This window comes from Saccopteryx bilineata, chromosome 3 (assembly GCF_036850765.1).
Source record: "Saccopteryx bilineata isolate mSacBil1 chromosome 3, mSacBil1_pri_phased_curated, whole genome shotgun sequence".
Taxonomy (NCBI): Eukaryota; Metazoa; Chordata; class Mammalia; order Chiroptera; family Emballonuridae; genus Saccopteryx; species Saccopteryx bilineata.
Genome location: NC_089492.1, coordinates 225,983,424 through 226,009,805, shown reverse-complemented (window position 1 = coordinate 226,009,805; position 26,382 = coordinate 225,983,424). Strand labels below are relative to the sequence as shown.

At 40.5% G+C, this 26,382-nt stretch overlaps 1 protein-coding gene across 1 annotated transcript in view; it reads right to left on the bottom strand.

The window, feature by feature from the left end:
• The window catches only part of CRYZ (crystallin zeta), a 32,942-nt gene extending 6,594 nt beyond the window's left edge, over positions 1–26,348 (bottom strand). The window contains exons 1-5 of the mRNA XM_066268877.1: positions 26,202–26,348; positions 20,513–20,629; positions 18,973–19,125; positions 8,778–8,941; positions 4,268–4,319 (exon numbers count right to left, since the gene is read on the bottom strand). Of these exons, the coding sequence (XP_066124974.1) occupies positions 4,268–4,319; positions 8,778–8,941; positions 18,973–19,125; positions 20,513–20,623 (480 nt within the window). The 5' untranslated portion in view covers positions 20,624–20,629; positions 26,202–26,348. The remainder of the gene's footprint in view (positions 1–4,267; positions 4,320–8,777; positions 8,942–18,972; positions 19,126–20,512; positions 20,630–26,201) is intronic.
• Between the last annotated feature and the right edge of the window lie 34 nt (positions 26,349–26,382).

The following is a 26,382-nucleotide window of genomic DNA, read 5'->3' as shown; positions in this document are numbered from 1 at the left end:
GGGCGTAGACTTGAAAGAATTTAGAGCTGGAAATAATTAATCTGAGGTTTATCAGTTTACAGATGGTATTTAAAACCACTTTATGTGAAAACATTCAATGATCAGGAAAATGTTCTTTGTATAAAGGAGAAATAAAAAATATTTTAGGAATATAGATATGAGCAATTATTTAACTGTATATATTTGATAACATGCCAACTAAATGGTATAGCTAAAACATTACACGTTTCGAGTAGTGTTTTCTCAAACTTGGCACTATTGACATTTTGGGCCAGATAATTCTTTGTTGTGGGGCTATCTTGTGCATCCAAGAGTGTTTAGCAGAATGTCTGGGTGCTGCCCACTAGGTGCCAGAACCCTCCACTCAGAGCCAATAACCAAAAATGTCCCCAGGCACTGCCAAATGTCTCTGAACAAGGACATTTATTGATAACAATTGATGTAGAGGAAGGCAAAATCATTATGGATTGGACACGATGGAAAAGAAGTAAAATGAAAATCGGCAATAAAACTTTTAACCTGCAAACTACTACCTTCTTTATTAGATCCAGCTAATAACACTGTTTTGTCTTTTTCCAAATAGCTCCAGATATATGGAAAAGATTTATATAGGCAGATGGGGATCCTCAAACCCCTCAGCGAGATCTTCTGAGCATGGCTTTTAAGATACCTAGAGGCAGAAAAAGCCCAATAGAGATCAGGGGAACTGCCAGCTTTTAGGATACACCCTTAAAGGCTCCAACGCCCCAAAGGGGTCTCATAGGATGCCATCTGGGTCCTGCTTCAATAGTGGAAAGGAAGGTCATTGAGCTAAAGCCTGCCAGGCTTACATGCCTCTGCTGTGAGGAAACAGGGACACTGGAAGGTAGGCTTCCCCCTCGCTCCTCTAAGGGAGGGTTCAGTCTCTTCCAGCCCTGCTCCAGCCACCTATGACCTAACCTTGCCCAGAAAGCTGGGGTATGCCACTGAAGGCTGAAGGTGCCCAAGGCCGTCGGCCCCATCTACGACACTGTGGACGAGCCTAGGGTATTTCTTCCAAGAAGCAGGTAAGCTGATCTCATTTGCACAAGGGCCACTTAACTATGTTTTGCCTGAATAGTCAGGTTTTTTATTCTTCCCTCAAAGATTTCTGTTGTGGGTGTTGATAGTCCTATTTTCTGCTGCTTTGCTTAGTATATAGTGTTTCCTTTATCCCTCCTACCTCAATGCCCCACTCATATTTCAGGCTGGACCTACTCCTAATTTAGAGCTCTCTTTCTTCCTTTTGCCAACTTGTATTATGAATTTACCTTTGCCACCCAGCTTAGTGTATCCCAAGGTTCTCTTTACCATGCCACAGTCGCAGAGCTCCAGGGAAAAGCAACCTGGTCTCAACTCTCCAGGCAGAGGAGAACAGAAGCTCCATATCCACGCATGCTGCAAATGGCTTTTCCAGTCTACCTGAATCATTACCAGCTAGAAGCAGCGGTCATTGGGACTTGGACATGAGCTGCAAAGTATAGAATGGTGACAACAATTCCAGTGCCATGTGGACTTTTCCTGTGTGGACCTTTCCTGGACTCCTGCTCCCTGTGACAGCTCCTAACAGACTGAACTGTGGTTGGGTTGCATTTTTCAGGGATTTGGCATGGTGATGGGGCCAACTTGGACTTGGTGAACATGTTAAGGACACTACTCTTTTATGGATTCTTGCTGTATTGGCCAAGAGTTTGCTTAAAGGCTTTTAATCACTGTAAAAAAAAATAGAGGACTGGATGAAGAAGATGGGGCACATATACACCATGGTATACTATTCAGCTAGGAGAAATGATAACATCGGATCACGTACAGCGGAATGGTGGAGTCTTGGTAGCATTGTGCAGAGTGAAATAAGCGAATCAGAAAAAAACAGGAACTGCAGGATTCCATACATTGGTGGGACATAAAAGCGAGACTAAGAGGCATGGACAGGAGTGAGTGTGGTGGTTACGGGGGGTGGGGGGAGGGAAGGAGGGAGAGGGCGAGGGGTACAAAGAAAACTGGATAGAGGGTGGCGGAGGACGATCTCTCTTCGGGTGATGGGTATGCGGCAGAACTGAATGACAAGATAACCTGGAAATGTTTTCTTTGCATGAATGTACCCTGATTTATTGATGTCACCCCATTAAAATAAAAATTTATTTATTTAAAAAACAAAAACAAAAAAAACCTTTTAACAGTCCCCCATACTCCTAGGCCTGAGACAGAACTTAAAGACTGTATGGCACAGGGCAGGATAAGCCTGAACTCAGTTGGGTTATAACAGGAATTTGATTTTACCAAAACAAACAAATACATGGAACTCCCTGTCTGAGTGATAGTCATTCAGTCCCATGAACTATAATACACTATGGGATGAGCATGATCAATTTTTACTACTTTAATTTCAATTAAAAATTTCAATTAAAAAAGGCCTTTAATAAGACCACACTTTAACCTAGGAGCTAATGTAAACATATCTCCGTATGCTCTCCCTAATTTAGAGGGGCACTCAATAGCTATTTTAAAGGCACTATTTATTCTATTCTTGTCAACAAGAATACTAGTCATATTCCCTCAAAAGATTATATAACATTATGTGCTACCACTTTCTTTCTATTTATTTTGCTGACACTATAATAGGGCACTCCTTACAGATATATCTGGATAATAGCTGTGTTCATAAGTCCCACATCAGTTTAAATATACAACATAATCCCAAAGGAATTTGAATTAAATGAGGACAACAATTACCAACAGAAGCACTGTTTCCCTGGCACAGGGCAGGGAGGATCAGAAGCGCTTCATGCACCAGGTCGCCAGCCTATCCCTGCCTGCCAAGGATTTATCAAACAGCCAGCTAAGAGAACAGTGTGGGTTTTGCCTTCAAAAAAAAAGTCACGGTGAAGAGACTGGGCTTTTTACAAGAGTGTAAAGGGAATAAAAAAGAGATCTTTCTCTCTCCTTCCTACTGAAATTCATCCCTTCTATACAGAGTACAAGGTTAGCTCTCTGAAAACCAAAGCAATTTAAATAAATGTGTCCTTGACAGAGCCTTTAGTTATTTAGGGTTAAATTAAATTTAACCCCAAAATAGCCTCTATGGTGAAGCTAAACAATGGGAATTCTTGACAAGATATATTTGTCATAGTTGCTCAAGCTCCATAAAAACAATCTTGCGCTGTTTTTTAGTATGTTGTCTGATCTGTGAAACCCTGTGGAACTGATCTCTCTGAGGTGCACAGGAAGCAGGGTGGGAAGCCTTGGGATTCATTTATTCACAGGAACAGGAACACAGTGGACCACATTCTTTGTATTACCTGGCCACCCTTAAGGTAAATCCACATTTCCAGGATGCCACTCATTTCCGAGACAATGTGCCATTTAATAGGTTACTTCTCTCCAGCTACTGTCCGAATGCACAGTGCTCTGAAAGGGTTAACCAGCGGCCTCAAGGTGAGCTGTCTGGCCCTGGCCCTTTATTTTAAAAAATCCAAAATCTTGTCTCTAAAATTTCTAAAGCCTCTACTTGCAGGATAGAGGTCATACGGATTTCTTGTTAAATTCCGACCTCAGAGCTCTAACTTTTCCTCTAAGCTCCTCAAAGGCAGACTGACAGCCAGTTCTCAGAGAGGTTTCTGACAGTACTGCATTGGGTGACTTCACAAAGGGCTTATTTTGTAAGTTCTGAGTCCCCACTTTCCCCCACCCTCCATTATAATTTTAAGCCATGGGTTGTGGTGTTAAGGACACAGCTGTATACTTCGCACCACTCGAATATCATCAAAGCACAGCAGGCAGGCAGCGAAGGGAGTAAGGACAAAGAATTCAATGTGGCTTTGCAGTGCTGTCTGGGGCCACATACCTACATAAAAGCTTTAATGAACCTTAGTTCCTTATCTAAGGGAATATGGAATTAATATTCACCTTAAAAAACTGTTTAAAATTCTAAGTAAATATTCTTATAACATATGCCACTTGAAAGTATAAATAAAACCAGTTTCTCTTGGTCCACACTCAATGCAGGTGAAAAACCTAACAGATACACATTTTTGATAAGGTAATCTGTTGAATTTATTAACCAAGAAATGCTAAACTAATGACAAGGAGTACCTTCAGGAGACAGAACTTAAAGAAGCTTTACTACAGAGAGGAAAAAAGCACCCTTGACTACATTTATAAAATTGGCTTTTAAAACTGACTTAAATGTGAAACCCACAAATAAAAGCTCATTTAAAAACAAAATAGTACTTGAAGAAATAGTACTTACTCCTCCACTAGCCCCATGAACCAGAACGCTTTCTCCAGATCGCACCCGGGCGCTGTAAGAGAAAACATGGGCTTATCACTTCACGTTAAAGCTAATGAAGCGCAGGCATTTTTAATTATTCTCAAGGAACTACTACCCTCAGTCCAGCTAACACGTACCCAAAGAGGAAACCCACTGTGATACAGTCTCCAGGCTCCAGGGGACAAACAAGGATTACTCTGGGCCAAGGATAAAAGAAAACCTTAATTCATGTATTCATTCAATAAAAGTTATTGGGAGTCTAGTAAGTGCTGGGCTCTGTGCTAGACGCCAGGATCATATCATGTGCTGCCTACCTTCTGAGAGGCTGCCATCCTTGTAGAGTATGTGAAGAGACACTGCTGAAGCTAGAGGAGCTAGGTTTCTCACTGATTCTCACAAGAAGTATCTCAAAACAGGCTCATTACAGCCAGTCCTTATTCTGTGGCCCTGAGCACTGCCCAAGTAAACACTGCAGCTATTTATGAAAACATTTTTACTTTTCCAGACATCAGGTTGCACCAGCCTTTGAGCCCTCACTCTAGAAAGCAATACTGAGTCAGCATCAATAGGATCGCAAGAAATATAATAAATCCTATCACAAAAGTTCTCATGTTACCCCTAAAACGTCCAGATACTCTAGTGAAATGACAAACGGATTTTATTTCTGGCTCACACCACTACTTTTCTAATATCCTGAGAACAAAGAACATGCAGCAAGACAGACAGGGGATCCTTTATTATTCCAGATGGATGGCTAATATCACAAGCCAGCAGCTGCACTGCTGCTGAGAGTCAGACCCAATCTGACTCTGAGAGGATCTCTGACTTCCTAGAACAACAGGGGATGGCTGCACAGACATTATGTTCAATCGGGAGTGAGGCCACGGTTACCGGGAGCCCTGCTCAAGACCGTGTGCCAACAGCTGACAAATGGCAATTGTGAAGCTTTCTCCAGCTCTCTTGCTTGGAGATAAGGGGATTGAGGATAGTGAATTAAACTGAGGGTTTCAAATGACAAACTGTGATAGCTATTACTAAAACATTTGACATTTTAAAGGTAAAACACAAATGTAAAAGAACAGGATTACAGTACTAATGTTATACTATGGAATATGAAATATTTCCCAATGATTTTTAAAAAAATATATTATAAACAACCCCTCAAACACTATGAGCACATTTTCCTAAATCCCTCAGCCTGTGCTAGGTGGAGAAAAAGCAGGCTAACCCTCTCCGGGATCCCACGGCTATAATCCTTCTATCTTTGTGTGAAGTCACTGTCACGGTTAATTTTGTGTCAACTAGCTGAACCAGAGTGCCAGATTTGGGTAAACATTATTCAGAATGTTTCTGTAAAGGTATTATTTGGACAAGAGTAACATTTACATCAGGAGACTCTGAGTGAAGTACACTGCCTCCCATAATGTGGTGGGCCTCATCTAATCCGCTGAAGTACTGAATAGAACAAAAGGCTGACCTCTCCCAAAGCAGGATGGAGTTTTCTGCCAGCAGATTGTCTTTGGACTTAACTGAAACTATTCCCTTCCCTAAGCCTCCAGCCTGCTGGGCTACCCTATCAGATTTTTTTTAGACTTACCCAGTCTTCACAATCACGTGAGGCAATTCCTTAAAATCAACCCCCTCCCCCCACCACACAGACACATGCACCTCCTCCTGGGGCTCACGCACCCGGCCTGGCCTTCCAAGCTGATGTCCCCTACTCCCTCCTAGTCACTGAAGGCTAGTACCTAGAACATAGGTTTTCTCTTCCACCCAAATACAGCCCCAATCTAGGAAATTTCAATTCACCGGGAAGAAAACCTTACATCACAATTCCTGCCTTCTCCATATTAGCCTTCTCTCCCTGGGTTAAACCTAGCAACTACCTTCAACCACTCCACCTAAGATAAGAAGTCTCAGGCAACAGTCACCAATATTATGACAGTAATCTCCTAGGCTAACTCTGTAAACCCATATTCTCTCCACACTTTCCTTCAACTTCCCAGAGACAGCTGTCTCCCCAGTGCCCCACGTCTGCCTTCCCCCAGCAGCCTGGACCCATGGCAGGTTGCCCCAACTTCTCTTTATCCCAGTGTTTTAAAATCCCTTGCGCTATTCTACTTTGCCACCAATATTCCAGCCCTGAATTAATTTTCAAACCAACTCCCTTGATAATTTGGCTAAGACTGTAGGAAAAAAAATCACATGACAAAGTGTGTTTCGACGCCACTTCAGTTTTGATTCTCAAAAGACCACTTTGCCCTTTACTTACCAATGAAAAGGGAGATGGTCACATAAAAGTTCCTTCCACACCACACCTCCTTACCCACACACTTTCCATAATTACTCCATGTTTATCTCTTCTGGGTTTGACAGAGATGCTATCCTTTCAATATCTGAAGCTAATCTTGCTACCTCCGTCCTAAGGCCTTCCCATATTGCCTTACGTAGGATCTTGCTCCATATGTCACTCCCCTCTCTCTTCCAAACCTTCCATCTCTCCTTCTCTGCTAGATCCTTTCTCAACAATAAACAACGTCAAGTTCCGTCCATCCTTAAAAATTCTCTTTTGTTCCCAAACTCTTCGCAAGTACTATTCTGCTCCCTCATGCCTGTCTTGCTCACTCTTAAAGAGTAGTCTCGGTTCAAGGAATCAATTTATTGTTCCTTCCTCAACCCATTTGTCAGCTTCTTTACTACCACTCTACTGAAAATGATCTGACTCAAGTCAACAATAACTTCCTAATTGTGAAGCCCAACTATCGTTTTTTTTCCAAACACCACTTCACTACTGCATTTGACAGCTAGGTTCCCTCCTTAGTAGCAAAATCAACCTCTACCCCTAACACTATCAACACTGATTGAGCACTTAGTCTGGGCCAGGCTCTATAATAAGAGGTATGCATTACCTCATTTAATTCTTGCCACACCTCTATGAGGTAGGTGCTATTAGTTTTTCAAATCAGTCAACTGAAGCTGAGACAGGGAGGTAACTTGACCAAGGTCATACAGCTAGTAGCAGGTGAAGACAGTACTCTAATGCAGATCTTCCTGTCTTCAAATCTCACGTCCTGAATACCATGACTTCTGGACTCTCTTGGCCTGGGAATACTTTCCTTTTAGCTCCCATGGGACTCTGTCTCTTACCTTTGATTACACTCTTAAATGTTAATGTTCACTAATATTCTATTCTCATTCCACTGTTATTTTCACTCCCTGGGGGACTTGGATCACTTTCATCTTGTCAACTCTCACCCACATGCTGATGTGCTCAAATATATGCCCAGCCTTCAAGCTTTCCACTCTTTCATCTAATGGCCTGCTGGACCTCTCCATTAGGGTGCCTGTCTTAATTACAAGTCCAAAAATGAACTCGGCTTCCCTTTGAAACTCCGTCCTCCTTTTCTTTGTCACAGTTAACTATTATCCAAGCTAGAAAGCCAGAGGTATTCTTAAGCTCTTCCTTTACTTCATTCTCCACAGCCAGCCATCAAATATTCCTGATTTACTCCAAAGGTAGTTGTCCTTTCCTCTCCAGCTCTTCCGCCATGACCCTTGCTCTGGCCCAGAGAATTCTGCCCAGATAATATTCCTACAAGACCCTCCCATCTCCTTCTCCACTCCTGTGGTCATAGCCATCCCTCACACAGCTGATAGGAGACACCAACAAAACACAAATTAGACAATATCACTCTCCTGACTAAAACATTTTATGACCGCCCAACCCCTCACAGAACAGTGTGTGAGCTCTATAATCTAACATTTACAATCTGAAATCTATATATGTGGTGACAACAGCTAACAAATTTTTGAGAGATTACTTATTTTTTTTGCCACTTTTTGCCTTAGCATCTTCTATCCAACAAATTGCTACAGCTCCCCCCAGATACCATATTTTCCCCACACACTAACTATTTCCATTGTCTAGAATAACCTTTCCCCTCCTAGCTTCTTACCCAGGCTAATTCCCTCTGACCCTTTACAAATACCTAAGGAATTTGATTGAAATATAGATTATTTTGCCCTAGCCATGGAAGCTGACCAGTGGGTCTAAGACACAGCCCTATACTATACTTTTAAATGGCAGCAATTAGTTTTCATGGTTGGATAACAAGATTTTTTAACCACAGCTTTAAAATAATCCAAGCCTTATATCTTCCCTGGAAGCCTTACCTCATCATCATAGGCATATCCCTTGTGATCCCCCAAATCCCTATGCACATCTCTTATCACTGTACTTTCCACATCGTATATAACTACTTTTACTCTTATGTCTGCCCCCCTTACTTGACTGTGAGCATCTTCAACACAAAGGCTCTTCTTTTTACCCTCAGTAATTAGAACAATCTCCCAAATTAGCAGCTTCCATTTCATGAAAGCTTAATGGTCACTAAATGGTACCCAAACATGATAGACAGAAGGTAGGAAGAAAAGCAATGAATACTGCCCTCCTTGGCTGTTGTCTACATAACTGACAGAGTGCTATTACCTATGGAGCAGAGCTCGGTAAGCAGTAAAGTAGGGGACCCCGATGGCAGCTCCTTGTTTAAAGTCCAGTTTTTCTGGCAGTGTGTAAACAGTGTCATCGGCTGCAACGGCAAACTCCGCGTAGCCCCCAGAGACTGTGCTGGTAGTGAAGACTCGGTCACCTTTCTAGGGGAAGCAAATTAATATGTGCATCAGGGATTAAAAATGCTATCAAAATGGGCACAATCTTTTTTATGATCCTTTCAAACCTTTTTTCTCAATTACAGTACAGTAAAATACAATAGTATGTGTTCCAGGTATACAACATGGTGATTAGACATTTACATAACTTATGAAGTGATCACCCAAGCAACAGCATTTTTAATGCCATCTTGATCATAAGAAATAAGTATTTACATATTGTTCTCTACAGCTAGGGTCCTGTAAAAATTAACTTTAAAATACTAAACATTTTTAAATATTTTTTAAAATTTTATTAATGGGAATCAGTGAGAAGAAAAAAATAATGAGAAATGGAAAAAAATTAAAGGAAAGTGACCCTCCGGAATGGTAAAATGATAATAATGATAACCTTTATTGAGAGTATTGTGCTAGGCACTGTATGAAGTGTCTTGTGAATATTATCTAATTTGATCTTCACAGTAGCTTAAGAGGTAAGTATTTTTATTATCTCCACTTTAGATTAACCTCACTATACAGATAAGGAAATTGAGGCAAAAAGAAGTTGAGTAATTTGCTTAGATCAAGCGCTTAGTAAATGGCCGTTAAAAAAACCATTTTTGCCCAAAATACTAGAGAAAATAAAATGTAAGATTTCTTCCACACATCAAATGTCTGCTCTAAATCCTTTCCATGGATTTTTTCAACCCTGCATTTCCTTTCTTTTTCATGTTTACCGAAAAGCAGGACAGGATGGCTGGGTCCTGACAGCAGGCTGAGCCAGGACAGGCTTTCTCACTTGTCACAGTGCCAGAAACAGCAAACTCCCAATAAACGTCTGTGTGGCCCTGCATATCCAAGGGTGCGATAAGGCACTACACGAGCATCATAGGACTGCCCAATGCCTGCACACTAGGAAAATTAGACTGCCCTCTATGAACACCTGCCTTAACTTCTCTTTCTTGAAAAAGGAAATGTAAATATTCCTTGGAATAAGCAAAACATTAAGGCAATAATTCTCAGTGTGCTTAGATTTGTCCTATAATTAAGAGATCTGAAAATGTAACAGCACTATAAAGAGGGATATAGATAAACAAAATTTAAAAGGCATCTAGAATTCAAAAACAAGCATCACTGCTTAGTAGTGCACCTGTTAATGGTCAAGTATGACTGTTAAAATCAGTCCTGTTTTTACAACTTAAAAACATGTTGCATTGATTTTAATATAATTCAAACCTTACTAAGAATCCCCTATACAGAAAGCATTACTCTGAGTTCTGTGAAAGATGCTCGTAATAAGACACACTCTTTAATCTCAAGCATCTTCTACCTAGAGAGAGAAAAATAACACAGAAATAATTCTAAAGCAAGGTAAACATGGTGAGCCATGAAAGACAGGTACAAGAAAAAGAAAGGAATTATTTCTAAAAGGGAGAGAATCAGGAATAACTTCATTGGGAAGTAAATATTTGAGGTAGGTCTTAAAGAACAGAAAAAAAAATTGAATTTATTGTGTTGACATGGTTTCAAGTGTCCCACTAAATATAAAACTCCACATCCTGCCCCCAGGTCTCATGCAGTCTCTTTCCACCCCCATGTCCACCCCTTTGCCCCGCCTCCCTATTCCCACCCCCCTTTCCCTCTGGCTATTGCTACCTTGTTTCTGTATATATTTGTTAAATCTCTGTATTTTTGTTAATTCCTTCACCTTCTTTGATCCTGTCCCCTTTTCCCACTTCCCTCTGAGAGCTGTCCATCTGTTCCCTGTGACCCGCCTCTGTTTCTATTTTGTTCCTCAGTTTATATACTCATTAGATCCCACATATAAGTAAGATGATATGGTATTTGTCTTTCTCTGTCTGGCTTATTTCACTTAAGCATAATAATCTCTAGGTCCCATGCTGTTGCAAAAGGTAAGATTTCCTTCTTTTTCATGGCCACATAGTATTCGACAGTGTAAATGTACCACAGCTTTTTTATCCATTCGTCCAATGATAAGACACTTGGGCTGTCTCCAGATCTTGGTTTTTGCAAACAACACTGCAATGAACATAAGGGTGCATATGTTCTTTTGAATTAGTGTTTTGGGATTCTTAAGATATATTTCAAGTGGTAGTATAGCTGGGTCATAAGGCAGTTCCATTTTTAATTTTTTGAGGAAATTCCATACTGTTTTCCACAGTGGCTGCACCATTCTGCATTCCCACCAGTAGTGCAGGAGGGTTCCCTTTTCTCCACACCCTCGTCAGCACTTGTGTGTTGTTTTGTTAATGAGTGCCATTCTGACTGGTGTGAGGTGATATCTCACTGTACTTTGAGTTTGCATTTCTCTGACGATTAATGGTCTTGAACACTTTTTCATATGCCTATTGGCCATCTGTATGTCCGCTTTGGAGAAGTATCTATTCAGGTCCTTTGCCCATTTATTAATTGGATTGTCCTCCTAGTGTTGAGTTTTAGAAGAAGTTCTTTATAAATTTTGGTTATTAACCCCTTATCAGATGTATTGGCAAATATGTTCTCCCATTGTGTGAGTTGTGTTTTTATTTTGTTAATAGTGTCTTTTGCTATGCAAAAGTTTTTTAGTTTGATAGTTTCATTTATTTTGTTCTTTATTTCACTTGTCTAAGGAGATATATCATCAAAAATATTGCTACATGAGATGTTCGAGTTTACTGCCTATGTTTTCTTCTATCGTTTTTATGGTTCTGTGACTTACATTTAAGTCTTTCATTCATTTTGAGCTTATTTTTATAAGTAGTGTAAGTTGGTAGTCTAGTTTGATTTTTTTTGCACATACCAATCCAACTTTCCCAACACCATTTATTAAAGAGACTGTCTTTACTGCATTGTATACTCTAGCCTCTTTCTCAAATATTAATTGACTATAAAGGCATAGGTTTATTCCTGAGTTCTCTGTTCTGTTCCATTGCTCTGTATGCCTATTCTTTTATTTTTTGACTTATTTTGTGACAGAGACATAAAGAGGGACAGAGACAGACAGATAGAGATAGACAGACAGGAAGGGAGAAAGGTGAGAAGCATCAATTCTTTGTTGCGGCACCTTAGTTGCTCACTGATTGCTTTCTCATATGTACCTTGACAGGGGGGCTGCATCAGAGTGAGTGACCCCTTGCTCAAGCCAGTGACCTTGGGCTCAAGCCAGCAACCTTGAGCTTCAAGCCAGCAACCTTTGGGCTCAAGCCAGCAACCACAGGGTCATATCTATAATCCCACGCTCAAGTCAGCAACCCTGCACTCAAGCTGGTGAGCCTGCGCTCAAGCCAGATGAGCCCGCGCTCAAGCCAGCGACCTCCGGGCTTCGAACACAGGTCCTTTGCTTCCTAGTCCAAAGGTCTATCCACTGCACCACTGCCTGGTCAGGATATGCCTGTTCTTATGTCATTACCAAGCTGTTTTGATTACAATGACCTTGTAGAATACCTTGATATCAGGAAGTGTGATATCTCCCACTTTATCCTTAATTTTCAAGATTGCTGAGGCTACTCAGGTTCTTTTCTGGTTCTACATAAACTGTTGGAATATTCGTTCTAGATCTGAAATATGCCATTGGTATTTTAATAGGAATTGCATGGAATCTATAGATTGCTTTGGGTAGTATGGACATTTTAATGATGTTAATTCTTCTTATCTGCCTGGCCTGTGGTAGAGCAGTGTATGGAGCATCAACCTGGAATGCTGCAGTCACTGGTTTGAAATCCTGGGCTTGCCTGGTCAAAGTACACATGACAAGCAATCAATGAACAACTAAAGTGAAACAACTATGAGTTGATATTTCTCGCTCCACACCACCTTCTCTCTGTAAAATCAATAAATAAAATCTTAAAAAATAAAATAATTCTTCATATCCATGAACACGATATATGCTTCCAATTGCTTGTATTCTCCTTAATTTCTTTTTTCAATGTCTTATAATTTTCTGAGTACAAGTCTTTTACTTCCTTGGTTAAATTTATTCCTAGGTACTTAATTTTCTGTTGTTGCAATCGTAATTGGGATTGTTTCCTTAATTTCTATGACAGTTCATTATTGGTATATAAAAATGCAACTGATTTATGAATATTAATTTTATATCCCGCCACTCTGCTAATTCATTTATCGAGTCTAGTAGTTTTTTGTTGGATACTTTAGGGTTTCCTATGTATAGTATCATGTCATCAGCAAATAACGACACTTTTACTTCTTCCTTTCCAATTCGGATGTTTATTTCTCTTTTGTCCGGCTGCTATGGCTAAAACTTCCAAAACTACGTTGGTTAATAGTGGTGAAAGGGGGCACATCTGCTTGTTCCTGATCTTAAGGGAATTGCTTTTAAGTTTTTGCCCATTTAGTACGATGTTGCCTGTCAGTTTGTCATAAATGGCCTTTATTATGATGTTCCTTCTATTCCAACTTTGCTGAGTTTTTATCATAAACATGTGCTGGATTTTATCAAATGCTTTTTCTGTATCTATTGATTTGATCATGTGATTTTTATCCTTCATTTTGTTTATATGATGAATCACACATATTGATTTGCAAATATTGTACCAGCCTTGCCTCCCTTGAATAAATTCCGCTTGATCATGGCATATGATCTTTTTAATGCATTGCTGAATCCAGTTTGCTAATATTTTTTTCAGAATTTTAGCATCTATGTTCATCAGGGATATTGGCCTATAATTTTCTTGCTTTGTAGTGTCTTTACCTGGTTTTAACATTAGGATAATGCCTGTCTCGTAAAAATGAGGCTGGAAGTCTTCCCTCCTCTTGAATTTTTTGGAATAGTTTGAGAAAGATAGGCATTAGTTCTTCTTGAACCTGTATTTATAAGTTTCAGTTTAATTCTTCTAAGCAGAAGAATCAATATGAACAAAGACAGAGATGAAAGAACATGAGCTATGCGGGGAAGAATGAGAAGTTATTACTAAACTATAGGGAGGCAGGGAATAGAAGATACGAATAGAAAGACAAATGAGAGAGCATAAAATGCCTTCTTTCAGAACACAAGCAGTTTCAAGAATACCCTGAAATCTAGATGAAATGAATGCAATAATTAACTGTAGAACAATCAGGATTACATTTTAGAAAACACCCCTTACAGAGCAAGGATAGATTCAGGGAGGAAGGAGGAAGGTTGGTAAGTGTTCACTACAGAAATCCCAGTAAGGGTCTCGGTAAGATAACCTCAACAACAGAGAGTAGGATGGAAAGAGAGAGAAAACAGTTCTACAAGGGAGAACTGAGTGAGGAAGAGTGAAGAGATCAGCCTCACACTCCAGAAGTCACCAAGACAGTCATAGGAGAGAGGAGCAGAAACGAAGGTTTTAGACACCTGAGAAGTTCTGGAGATTGACCATGTGGGTTCCATGCTTTCCAACACCACCTTCTATGATGATAGCAATGCTCTACCTCTGCACTGTCTACTAGGATGGCACTAGATAGATGCATAGGCATGGTGAGCATTGGAAATTTGCCAGTGTGACTGAAGAACTAATTTTTTAATTTTAAGTTAAATTTAAATTTTAAATAGCCCCTAGCTATTTAAATGTGGTTACTATAGTGGACACCACAGGTCCAGAGCTTGGTAGCCAGACTTATCGGGGAGATCACTTTGTAAATTATATAAATGTCTAACCACTATATTATATAGTTGACCCTAATATAAAATATTAAATGTCAACTTTAATTTAAAAATATTTTTAATTGTTCATCCAATTAAGAAATAATAATTATAAAAATTTTTTTAAATAAAAAGAGCCTAAATATTAGAAAACTATTCATTATCTAAAAGACTCAGTATGCCCCTTATGTAAGAATAGGAAATAATTCTATTATGTGATTAATATTTGGTTGGTGTTGGGCAAATGAGTTTGTAAGATTTGTGTTATTTGAGTTTGCTCATATTTCTTGTTAAAAATGGTGCTGGGCAGTGCAGGTATGTGATCTGTGAAATTGCTAATTACCTTCCTGTTTGGGAAGGGCCATTGTTTTGCTAATGTGTGCTGGAGGAGTAGGAAGCCATGTTTTGCAAAGAGAATGCAGTGCTGAAGAAGAAGCAGAGTTTGTGCAGAGAGAAGGAGATGGGGAACAGAGGTGAGGGACTTTTGTGACCTCTGCTGACACTGGTGAGGCCTTTGATTCTAGGAAAAACCAGAGAAGATTGTCCTGGTTGTGGAAGTGGATAGTGTGTCAGTAGCTTTGTGAGCTCTGAAAGAAGAGGGAAGTGTTTCTCCCTGTATGTGTTGTTCATCAGCTGGTGTGAGTCTTGAATAAAGGAAAGGCCCACCATTCTTTGGCTCCACTGTTTCTTTACCATCTGTCTGAATCTAACGGAAACTTGCACATATGTGGCCACGATGGGGGTGACTACTGGCACTCCATTTGGCACAATTTGCAGCAGGATTTGGATCAGATTGGTATGGAGCTGCCGCCACCCTTGAGGGGTGGTGTAGAGGTCTGGTTGCTGTTATGGTTCACCATGGCTGTCCCTTAGGGGATCGTGACCTGGCTGATTTTTGCAGCCTTGTGAGAGGAAACCAAGAGTGCTATGGAAGAGGCTGCCTGAGGCCTGCAAACTGAGGAGTGGAAGTAGTTAGAATGGCCACAGTAGAAGGAACTGGAGTGAGTGCTAGAGAAGGAGGCCGCATGGGTTCATGAGTTGCACTTTGCCCTGGAAGCTGAACCTTGGCAAAAGCAGTTGTTGGAGGAACAACTGTGGGTTCAGCTTCATGAAAACCAGCAGCTACAGGAGCCTAAGATGGAACCGTGCTGGCAGAGTGGCTTTGAGTCGGCAGAGGCAGGCATTTCTGAAGTTGCTGTCCGCAGACTCCAGAAGGTAAAAACCCAGCAGCTAAGTCCCTGGTAGGTTTGCAATTGTGGGGCATAGGGTGGATGGCATCATGATCTCTGGAGCAAAGGTAGAAATGTTGGCTGCCATTGCTACGTGCTCCTCCTTGGGTCAGCGTCTTAAGAGCTGCCAAAATGGCCGGGATGAGAGGGGAGGCCTGAGGCCCCATGAGCGTGGACTGACTCATGGACTGTGACCAGAGGGGGCACCAGCTCCCTTGTTGGATGGACATGTGGCTCTTGGACAATGTGAGAGACCCCGATGGGGGAGAGGAGCTCTGGTGAAGGGCACTTTGTAATTGTTGAAATTGTATGACTTGTGCTGTGACTGTAATTTGTGTGTATAATATACCTCATTCCCTGCACAGGAATGCCTGTGGTGTGGATTGCAAAGTGAGCAAAAGGGTAGAATGTTGGGCAAATCAGTTTATAAAATTTGTGTTATTTGAGTTTGCTCACTTTTATTGTTAAAAATGGCACTGGGATTGCTTACAATAGCCAAGATCTGGAAACAGCCCAAGGGTCCGTCAGTGGACGAGTGGATTAAAAAGCTGTGGTACATATACACAATGGAACACTACATAGCTGTGAGGAAGAAGGAAATCTTACCCTTTGCGACAACATGCATGAACCTGGAGATTATTATGTTAAGTGAAATAAGCCAGGTAGAGAAAGAAAAATATCATATGAGCTCACGCATTTGAGGAATCCAATGAACAATGTGAACTGAGGAACAGAATAGAGACAGAGGCAGGATCAAAGGGACCAGAGGGAAAGCAGTCAGAGGGAAAGGGGATGAGAGGATGGGATCAGAGAAGGGAAAGAGATTAGTGAAAATATAAATACATAACACAGCGTTATAGAGAGCAAGACAGCAAATCCTGGAGGGAAGAGGGGAAGGTATTGGAGGGAGGAGGCAAAGAGGTTATCAAGGGGAACACGGGGATGGGGGGAGATATATTCAGCGGGACACTTGAATCTATGTAAACACAATCAATTAAAATTATTAAAACAGTGCTGGGCAGCGCCAGGTATGTGATCTGTGAAATTGCTAATTGCCTTCCTGCTTGGGAAGGGCCATTGTTATGCTAACGCTTGCTGGAGGAGAAGTTTTCACGGCCAGAAAAGTTTTAAAAAGAAAGGAGAAAAAGAAGGAGTAGGAGAAAGAAGCCAAGATGGCAGGGAAAGAGAGAGAAGCCAGTTTTGCAGAGTAAGAAGCCATGTTGGCAGAGTTTGTGCAGAGAGAAGGAGATGGGGAACAGAGGTGAGGGGCTTTTCTGAGCTTCACTGAGACTGATGGAGCCTTTGATTCTAGGAGAAACTGGAGAAGATTCTCCTGGTTGTGGAACCAGAGAATGTGTCAGTGCCTTTGGGAGCCCTGTGTTTTTGCTTGTCAGCTAGTGTGAGTCTTGAATAAAAAAATGGCCCACTATTTTTTGGCTCCACTGTTTCTTTACCGTCTGTCCAAATCTAATGGGAACCTGCATGTGAATGGCCACAATGGCAGTGATTACTGGCCATACAGTTGGGCTTAAAATATTGCCTCAATAAAATATTTTTAAAATTTTATATTAAAAAAGAGCCTGACCAGGTGGTGGCACCATGGATAGAGCATCAGACTGGGATGCGGAGGACCCAGGTTCAAAACCCTGAGGTCGCCGGCTTGAGCACAGGCTCATCTGGTTTGAGCAAGGCTCACCAGCTTGAGCCCAAGGTTGCTGGTTTGAGCAAGGGGTCACTCGGTCTGCTGTAGCCCTCCAGTCAAGGCACATATGAGAAATCAATCAATGAACAACTTAAGGAACTGCCATGAAGAATTTATGCTTCTCATCTCTCCCTTCCTGTCTGTCTGTCCCTGTCTGTCCCTCTCTCTGTCTCTTAAAAAAAAAAAAAAGTAAGACATATATTTAAAAAAATTCTAAACAAAATATATACATGTGATAATGGAAAATATAGGCATGCATGAGATCATCATGAAGAAGGTATACAACACAAAAGGCAGACGAGTGAATAGGACTGGGGGTGCCTGGCAACACTCAGATTTGAGGAGCATCCAGAGAAAAAAAGGCTTGAAAAAGGATGCCCAGAAAGGAAAGGGCGGGGGTTGGGAGAAGAACAGGAGAAAATGATGTCATAGAAGCTTTAGAAAAAGTAGTTTTTCTTTTTTCAAGAAAAAGTTAAGTGAGTGTCAAATGTCATGAAGAAGTCAAGAGAGATAATGCCATAAAAGGACCCATTAACTCCAGCAATACAGATGCCATTAGTGACATTAGCAAGAATCATTTCAGTGGAGCGATGGGGGCAGAAGCCAGATCACCACGGGCTGAGAACAGGAAGGCTGCCATAATCTGCCAGTCTTCCTGTCCAAGGGCCACGTTAATCTTCTCTGGCTCAGTCCAATTTGGGATAAATGAGTGGCCAAAGTTGAGCAGGTCAAGGAATTAGGTGGCAAGATGTTAGCACATGAATATACTCTATGTTTTAAAAGCCTTTTGGCATATACATAACAAAAGCCCTGATCATAACATTTTCATTGACTCCATCACCTTTATCTGAGCCAGAGCTCAGATAAAGTACAGTGACCTTGTAGTTTTTTCATTTTTACTTATTAAAAAAAATAGCATTCCCTTTACTTTGTGAAGCTACATTTATAAAAAGTATTAAAAATTATGTCGCTCTGTGTATTACCAAGAGTTAGGAAACAGTATAACTTTCTTGCTTGTTTCCCTCCTCACATATTTCTGTTCAATCAAAAGGCTCACAGCCTGACCTGTGGTGGCGCAGTGGATAAGGCGTCAACCTGGAAACACTGAGGTTGCCGGTTCAAAACCCTGGCTTGCCTGGTCAAGGCACATATGGGAGTTGATGCTTCCTGCTCCTCCCCCTTCTCTCTCTCTCTCCCTCCCTCTAAAATGAATAAATAAATAAATAAAAATTAAAAAAAAAAAAAAAGGCTCACAGTTGAAGTCTGTGGGGATGTGCAGACACAGATACCACTCTGAAGTTATTCCCAACAAAGCAGATGTAAACAAGGGCTCTTGATACAAGTAATTTCTTTTGTTACGAGGAGAGTCCCCCATGGGGCAGAAACTGTGTTTAAAGACTAAAGTACAGACACATTTTAAAACTGTTAAAATATTTTAAGAAAACATATTAAGCTAAAATGAAAATAATTAAAAATGCAATACCTTGAAAGCAGATACATTATCTCCAACAGCTTCTATTACCCCGGCCACATCAACACCAGGAGTATAAGGTAAGAGTGGTTTCCTACTGTAAGTGCCTGAGCGGATATATGTGTCCACTGGGTTTATACCACATGCATGGACTTTGATTAGAACCTGCAATGACAATGTATTCGTTTACAGAGAATTCAGGCATTATGCTAAGACTGCAATAATTTGGGGAGCTATAAAAATGGAAGGAAAAACCTTGCTTTCAAATGAGTTAACATTCCAATTTTGCAAACCCATATATAAGTAAAAATGTAAGACAAAATGACTTATGTGCTATATTAAAAACACTTTGAGAAGAGAGTGGTGGAAATATTTGAGGGGATGTGTGGCAGGGACCTCTATATGCTCATCAAATCTATTTTCTCCTCCTGGGTACACAGGAAGAATATTGTTCCCTGGTTCCTTTACAGTGATGAGTAGCCAAATGATTGGGTCCTAGCCAAGAGAAGGTGAACAATAGTGACGAGTGACACTTCCAGGCTTAACCATAAAGACCTTCCCAGGACATTCACACTGTGCGTCTGCCCTTTCAGGTGACCTCGGAAGACAGGTGTTGAAAGTGGCAGAGCCACAGGATGGAGAAGCCTGGGTCCCTAAATGGCTGTGGGAAGAGTGCTACCCAATGATATTTTAGAATTCTGGAATTTAGTTAATAATGATTTTCTATTGTTGATTCATTGGGATTTTGAGGTTATTTCTACTATAGAAGCTTATTTTACCTTAATTAATATAGAATTATTTCTTCTGAAAGGGAAGGCATTTCAAGGGAAATGGTATTTGGTGTAGGCCTTAAAGGATGAATAGAAATTCTATGGGAATTGGAGAAAACTGGTATTTCAAGTTAAAGAACTATTACTTGCAAAGACAGAAGGAATGAAAGAGCCTCAGGAAGAAATTGAATCATGTTTGATGCTGTCACAGCACAGTCTATTAAAAAGGAGTGATAAGGAACAAATCTATAAAAGTAAGCTATGGCCAAATTGTAAAAACTTTCATAAGGCCTGCTAAAGAAATGAGACTCAGGAGTAATGGAAGGTGCAGTAATAAAAGTACAAAATTTTTATTGAAAAAATATATTGTTAAAATTATTAGAAATAATTAAGCTCTACATTTAAATTCTCTTAAATCATATGTGAAAATGAATGTAGAAAATTATTTTCCTATTGTGCCCTAAATAAAAATCAATAAAGTTTGTAATAGAATAACTATTCAAAACTACTTATGACTCTATCAGAAAAATCCAACTATTAGACTGAATAGATGATTCTCAACTTCAAAATTTTCTTATAACAAGATGTTATTCCTTTTCATATATCTACTTCACTAAGAATTATGTTATCTTTGTCAGAGCTCATAGATGTAAACAGTGTAAACTTTGTCCTAATTCACTATCTTTACAATCACCATGAGTCTGCTTCTTTTGAATAGTAACTCGATGTGCTAAAGATTCATATTCTGTAAATATAGTCTGTTTTTAAGTAATTATTTCCACCTGATGGTCTTTTGGTATTGGTACTGCAACATCCGACTGGAATTTCAGCACTTCTGGTCCACCAAATTCAAAAACTCTAATAGCTCTCATCAACTTCTGTCCAGTCGCCATAGAGATCTAAAGATTGAGAAAACAAAATTAATACATTGTCCTACTGTATCTAGGCTATCACTGTATTTTTTTCCCCTAGAGGGTCAGATCAAACAATTTTTCAAATGACAATTTAAATCACAAGCTTACCACTGATCTCATTACATGTTTAAAAACCTTTCATCTTACAAATCCCTTAAAAAAAATAAAACCTTTCATCTTACAAATCCTTCAGCTAAAAGCAAAATACTTCATATTACTTCCTGTAGAGATTCAATGCCTTCAACAAGGGAGTCAAACATGCAAACAAAAACATCTGGATAGGTAGAGCATAATGAATATCGTAGGTGTCCTTTTGTGTAAGCGAAGGCTGCAACATCATGGAAATTTTAGGAGCTGATGTAAGTTTTATTAACATTATATAAATAGATCTCTTTTGTTAGATTATGAATTATTTCAAATACATAAAGAAATACAAAGAATATAATAAACATTTATCTGCCACCCACCTTTAGCAAATCTTAACATTTTAAAAACCTAAAACATTGTAGATATAACCAAACCCATGTGTGCCCCTCCCTTCCATGAAGTAACTCTTACCATTAACTCAGTGCTCATTATTCCTAGGCATGATGTTATCCCACTACTACAAGTAAATGTATTACCAAAAAATATATGCTATTGGTTTTGCATGTTTTTAAACTTTATTTATATTGGATCACACCGCACTTAATTCTGCAACTTGATTTTCCATCTCAGCATTATGTTTTTGAGATTTATCAGTGCTGAAACACTTGGCTTTATGAACTTCATTCACTTTAACAAAGGAGGGAAAATAATAAAAACTAAAGACACTGCTTTGCAATCTTTTATAAATCACAAGAGTAATTTATAGTTAACCTTTCTGTCCTACCACTGTTAACAGTAAAATGTAGCATAAAAATTAACATTTAAAAAGAAAACTCCGTTTTCTTTTCAGAAAGAGTTGCAGAAACTAGGACTTGAGATGAAATGATTCTGACCATACTGAAGCCAACACAGGCCTCCTCAGAACAGAACCCATGCTAACTGAAAAACGCCAGGCCATGGGGGGGGGGGGGGGGTCAAAGCATTTTGATGGTGTTATTAATGGAAAGCTCTTACTATAATTAGTCAAAAGTTGTATCACTTTAAAACCCTTTATTTAAAATGATTTAATATAGTACCTAGCACAGAGGAAAAAGTAAAATTTCCATGGCTGAAAAGGTTATTTAGCAATGACAGGTCCTGAAGGGCAGCCCTCAAATAAAAGGGTGCAGAAGCAGGCAAAGGCATACACCTAGCAGCACTGTGGGGCAGCTAGCAGTCCCCGAGCAGAGACCTGAGAAGAGCCTACTCCACAGGCTCACTACTGTGTTCCTATCTTCACTCAGGCTAGGTACCTCTTACACAAGAAACTGAAAATATAAAGAAAATAAAACAGAAAAAAAAAAATAAGTTGCCTCGATCAGTTTTCCACTCTGGAAATAAGAACATGACTTTTTTTTTTTCCATCTTCAGCATGGTGTTATGGGAAGTGTGGGCTTTGGAATCTGACAGCTCTCAGTATGAACCCCAGCTCTATCATTTACTACGCATGTGGCCTTGGGCAAGGCAGTCATCATTTCTGAGCCTCTTCATCTGAAAACTGGGCTCCTTCCACTCGGGGTTACTGTGCTAGAGACATGGCAAGCATCAAGCACAGAACCTGGCCAATGGTGACTCCTGTATAATAGACACTGTTATTCCTTTCCCACCTATTTCCTCCTCCATTTCTCACTCATGGAAAGATTCTCAATTCTAAAACTCTATAATGATCTTTGATTTAACAAAATGATATTTACAGGACTCTGGCTGTAAAAGTCCTTAGGCCCAGCAAGTTCAGTCTAGAGAATGATTTAAACAAAATATTAATACCAAATACTGGTTGGTATTCATTCAACATGTGTTTATTTTTTTGAACATTAACTGTAAGGGAGGCACTGTGCTAAACTCAGAGAACACGAAGGGCAGAGAGAAAACGACTTGGCCCCTCCCCAGGTCCTGCTCACCCTCATTCTCTTACACATGCACACACACACAACATGTAAGATTTGTGATTCTTTTCTCACTCTTAGTATCTGCCCACTTCCTACCTATTCATTTCTTTCATGCACTCATACCTTATCTTTTCACCAACAAACATCACTGTTTTATCCTCAAAAAACAAGCCCTGGCCGGTTGGCTCAGTGGTAGAGTGTCGGCCTGGCGTGCAGGAGTCCCAGGTTCAATTCCCAGCCAGGGCACACAGGAGAAGCGCCCATATGCTTCTCCACCCCTCCCCCTCTCCTTCCTCTCTGTCTCTCTCTTCCCCTCCAGCAGCCAAGGCTCCATTGGAGCAAAGTTGGCCCGGGCACTGAGGATGGCTCCATGGCCTCTGCCTCAGGTGCTAGAATGTCCCTGGTTGCAACAGAGCAACGCCCTAGATGGGCAGAGCATCGCCCTCTGGTGGGCATGCTGGGTGGATCCCGTTCGGGCGCATGTGGGAGTCTGTCTGACTGCCTCCCCACTTCCAACTTCAGAAAAATATAACCCCCCCCCCAAAAAAAACCAACTACAGAACAATAAAAGCAAAATTACCCTGAAATAGGATCTGTCAAAAATATCTAACATGTACATTTCTCCCCCTATATTTTGACATTTGCTAAATTGGGAGAAAAGAACAATGTAGGGAGAAGACTCATCCTTAATACTGGATTTCAAAGACACCCTTCCTCGTCCCAAACTATCACATTATCCTGGGGCACCTGTAAGGAGAAGGCATGACCTTGACAGCTCTGTTTTCTACTTTGCTCCTGGTGATGTTACTTCCCACTGAGCTTTTGCCGCTTTGACTGATCAGGCTGCAATCTGTCCTCCGTGCCCTCAGCTACCCCCAGGATCATGACTGGCTTCTTAACACAGGTGCTAATGTCAGAAGGTATAATAAAAAGAATAAAATAACACAACACATAAATAGTAATTATGATAATTCTTAAGTCCCTTCAATACCTGATTTCTTCTAAAAAGCACATCTTTCACAGATACTGATAAAATTATTTTCACAATAGGTAGAGAAGCAACAGTTATTAAACCACCGCTTAACTGTATGCAGAAGTGGAAATAAAATTATTATCCATTTTATGGATAAGAAAACATTCTAAGAGGTTACAGAGACTCACAAAGGTCACACAGACACAAAGCTAGAATTAAGGTCCTACAAACCTTAAATGTGGTTGGGTAATTTTATTCCATTACCATATAATACTTTTCTATCTCCATTGAAATTTTGGCAGAGAGGACCCTTAATTTCTTAGGCATGTACCTTATTATGATAAGAGTGAGACATGCTGAAATATGAAATTCAATTAAACTGTAGGTAGGATTATGTATTTTAGGATCAAGGCATCTGCTTACAATTGAAAATATCTCAAATGCCATAAGTTAAAGAACCTACTAGAGAATATAGGACATTATTCTATTAAGAAAACTAATTATTTATCTGTAAAATGGGGAGGCAATACTCCTTAGCATAGGATCCTCGTGAAAATGAACAGCAGTAGCACGGGGTGGGCGTGTCACAGTCTGCCTCACATGGAGTAAACTCTATTATTCAGAGTAAATCATTTGCAATCAGTGCACCTGTCACATTGCTTGTGTATTTTTTTTAATTAAACTGTGCTTCAAATAGGTTTTTCTATTTATCAAATATAAACTTCAAAAAATTTCACCAACAGTACCTTGGTTTTAATTTTTTATTTTATTTTTTAACCTGTGAATGGTTGCCAACCATACTTTGCAAATCTAGGAAATACAGAATTTAACGTTTTTCCTCCACCAGTGACCTTTTCAATGTTATGTTTGAATCCATTGGTTATGCTTGAATCCCTTAAAATTAACGGAATAGAGGCCCTGCTCCCGTAGCTCACTTGGTTAGTGTCATTCTAATACCCAGGTCGCACTCCATCCGGGTCTGGGCACATATAAGAATCAACCAATAAATGCATAAATAAGTCAAACAAATCAGTGTTTCTCTCTCTTTCTCAAATTAATCAATAAAGAAAATTAAAGGAATAGAGAAAGTGTTAGAAATCGGTTTTAACATGGAACGTGCAGATCAATTTACAGACCAGAACACAAGCACATTATGAGAGATAGGCAGAAGTAAAAATTTTAAAAAATTTAGGCAAGAAATAAAAAAAATAAAAACTTAGACAAAGAATCAATCATTACATAATATGCTGCTGTTGATCAAGAATTACTCATGCAAGCATATTACTTATTATCCCTAACCCAGAAGAAATTAAAAAAATTAAAAGTGATCAAGGATGAATCTCTTCCTGGCTATGTGGCTCCATCAGAAGCAGGGGTAGCCAACCTTTTTATACCTACCGCCCACTTTTGTATCTCTGTTAGAAGTAAAATTTTCTAACTGCCCACCGGTTCCACAGTAATGGTGATTTATAAAGTAGGGAAGTAACTTTACTTTATAAAATTTATAAAGCAGAGTTACAGCAAGTTAAAGCATATAATAATAATTACTTACCAAGTACTTTATGTCAGATTTTCGCTAAGTTTGGCAGAATAAATCTTTATAAAACAACTTACTATAGTTAAATCTATCTCTTTATTTATACTTTGGTTGCTCCGCTACCGCCCACCATGAAAGCTGGACGCCCACTAGTGGGTGGTAGGGACCAGGTTGACTACCACTGGTCTGGAGGTTTGCTGGTCTGGAGCTCAGTGCCCAATTCTGGTAAGAGATAGGGGAGGGGCAGTTATTGCCATTCTATACTCCTGCAGGTTCTGGGAGACAAAGATCGGATGAGACTGGGCAATCTGCTCTCCAGTGCTGGGGACCTGAGCCCCCCGGCTTTGCTGCTGCTGACCAGGCAGGCATTCACACAGCCGCGTCCACTAGCTGCGGACAAACAGTCCACCAGCCTTGAAATGGTTCAATCATTAACACATCTTCCCTGGTCACTGAGATGTCTCCTGGAGGAACTGTGTTCACAGTGTGTCTTGTAACTTTTTTTCCTTTGAAGATTATTCTAGGTGGGGGTGATCAGAGGAAAAAGGTTAAAAAAAAATTACATATTTCTCTCCCAAAGTAAGGTGGCAAATCTGATGGTAAAGCGGGAGCAAGGCGGGGCAGAAAGAGCTCCAGGACCCCTGCAGTTGCAGGAACCCAAACCATAGCAGTCCCCACGGCTGGGCACGGCCATGGGAGCGATGCCAGGCCTGGCCGCCGGAAGCATAAATCCGGTGGCGGGCAGGGGGTGCGGGGCAGTACCAACCCGTGCCCCGCGGTGTGGGGTCGAAAGGCACATCCTACTAGAAACCAGGGCGGGGAACTCAGGCCAGGCAGGTAAATCTCTCCAGCTGATTAACGCATGAGGAGCTTGCAGCCCCTGGAGAGAATGACTTCGGCCAGGAGCTCTGTGTATTCACCGATACAGTGCGCAGGCGGCAGCGCAGCCCAAATCCATTTTACCCCAATGGGGACTAGCGCCAGGGAGGTCCGCGGCCTGAACATCTAAGGGTTTGTTTGAAAACCACTTACCCAGTTCTAAGTGGGGAATCAAAATCTACGAGGGCTCCCACAGAGTCCACAGAAGAAGGGGGGCGGGCCCGGCCGTCTCCAACTTTTGCTGGCTCCGCCTCTCCGCGCCCCTCGAACACCTCACGTGAATGTCACGAGTTTGTCACGACGAGGAAGTTTGGACCTTCGCGGCACCACTCGT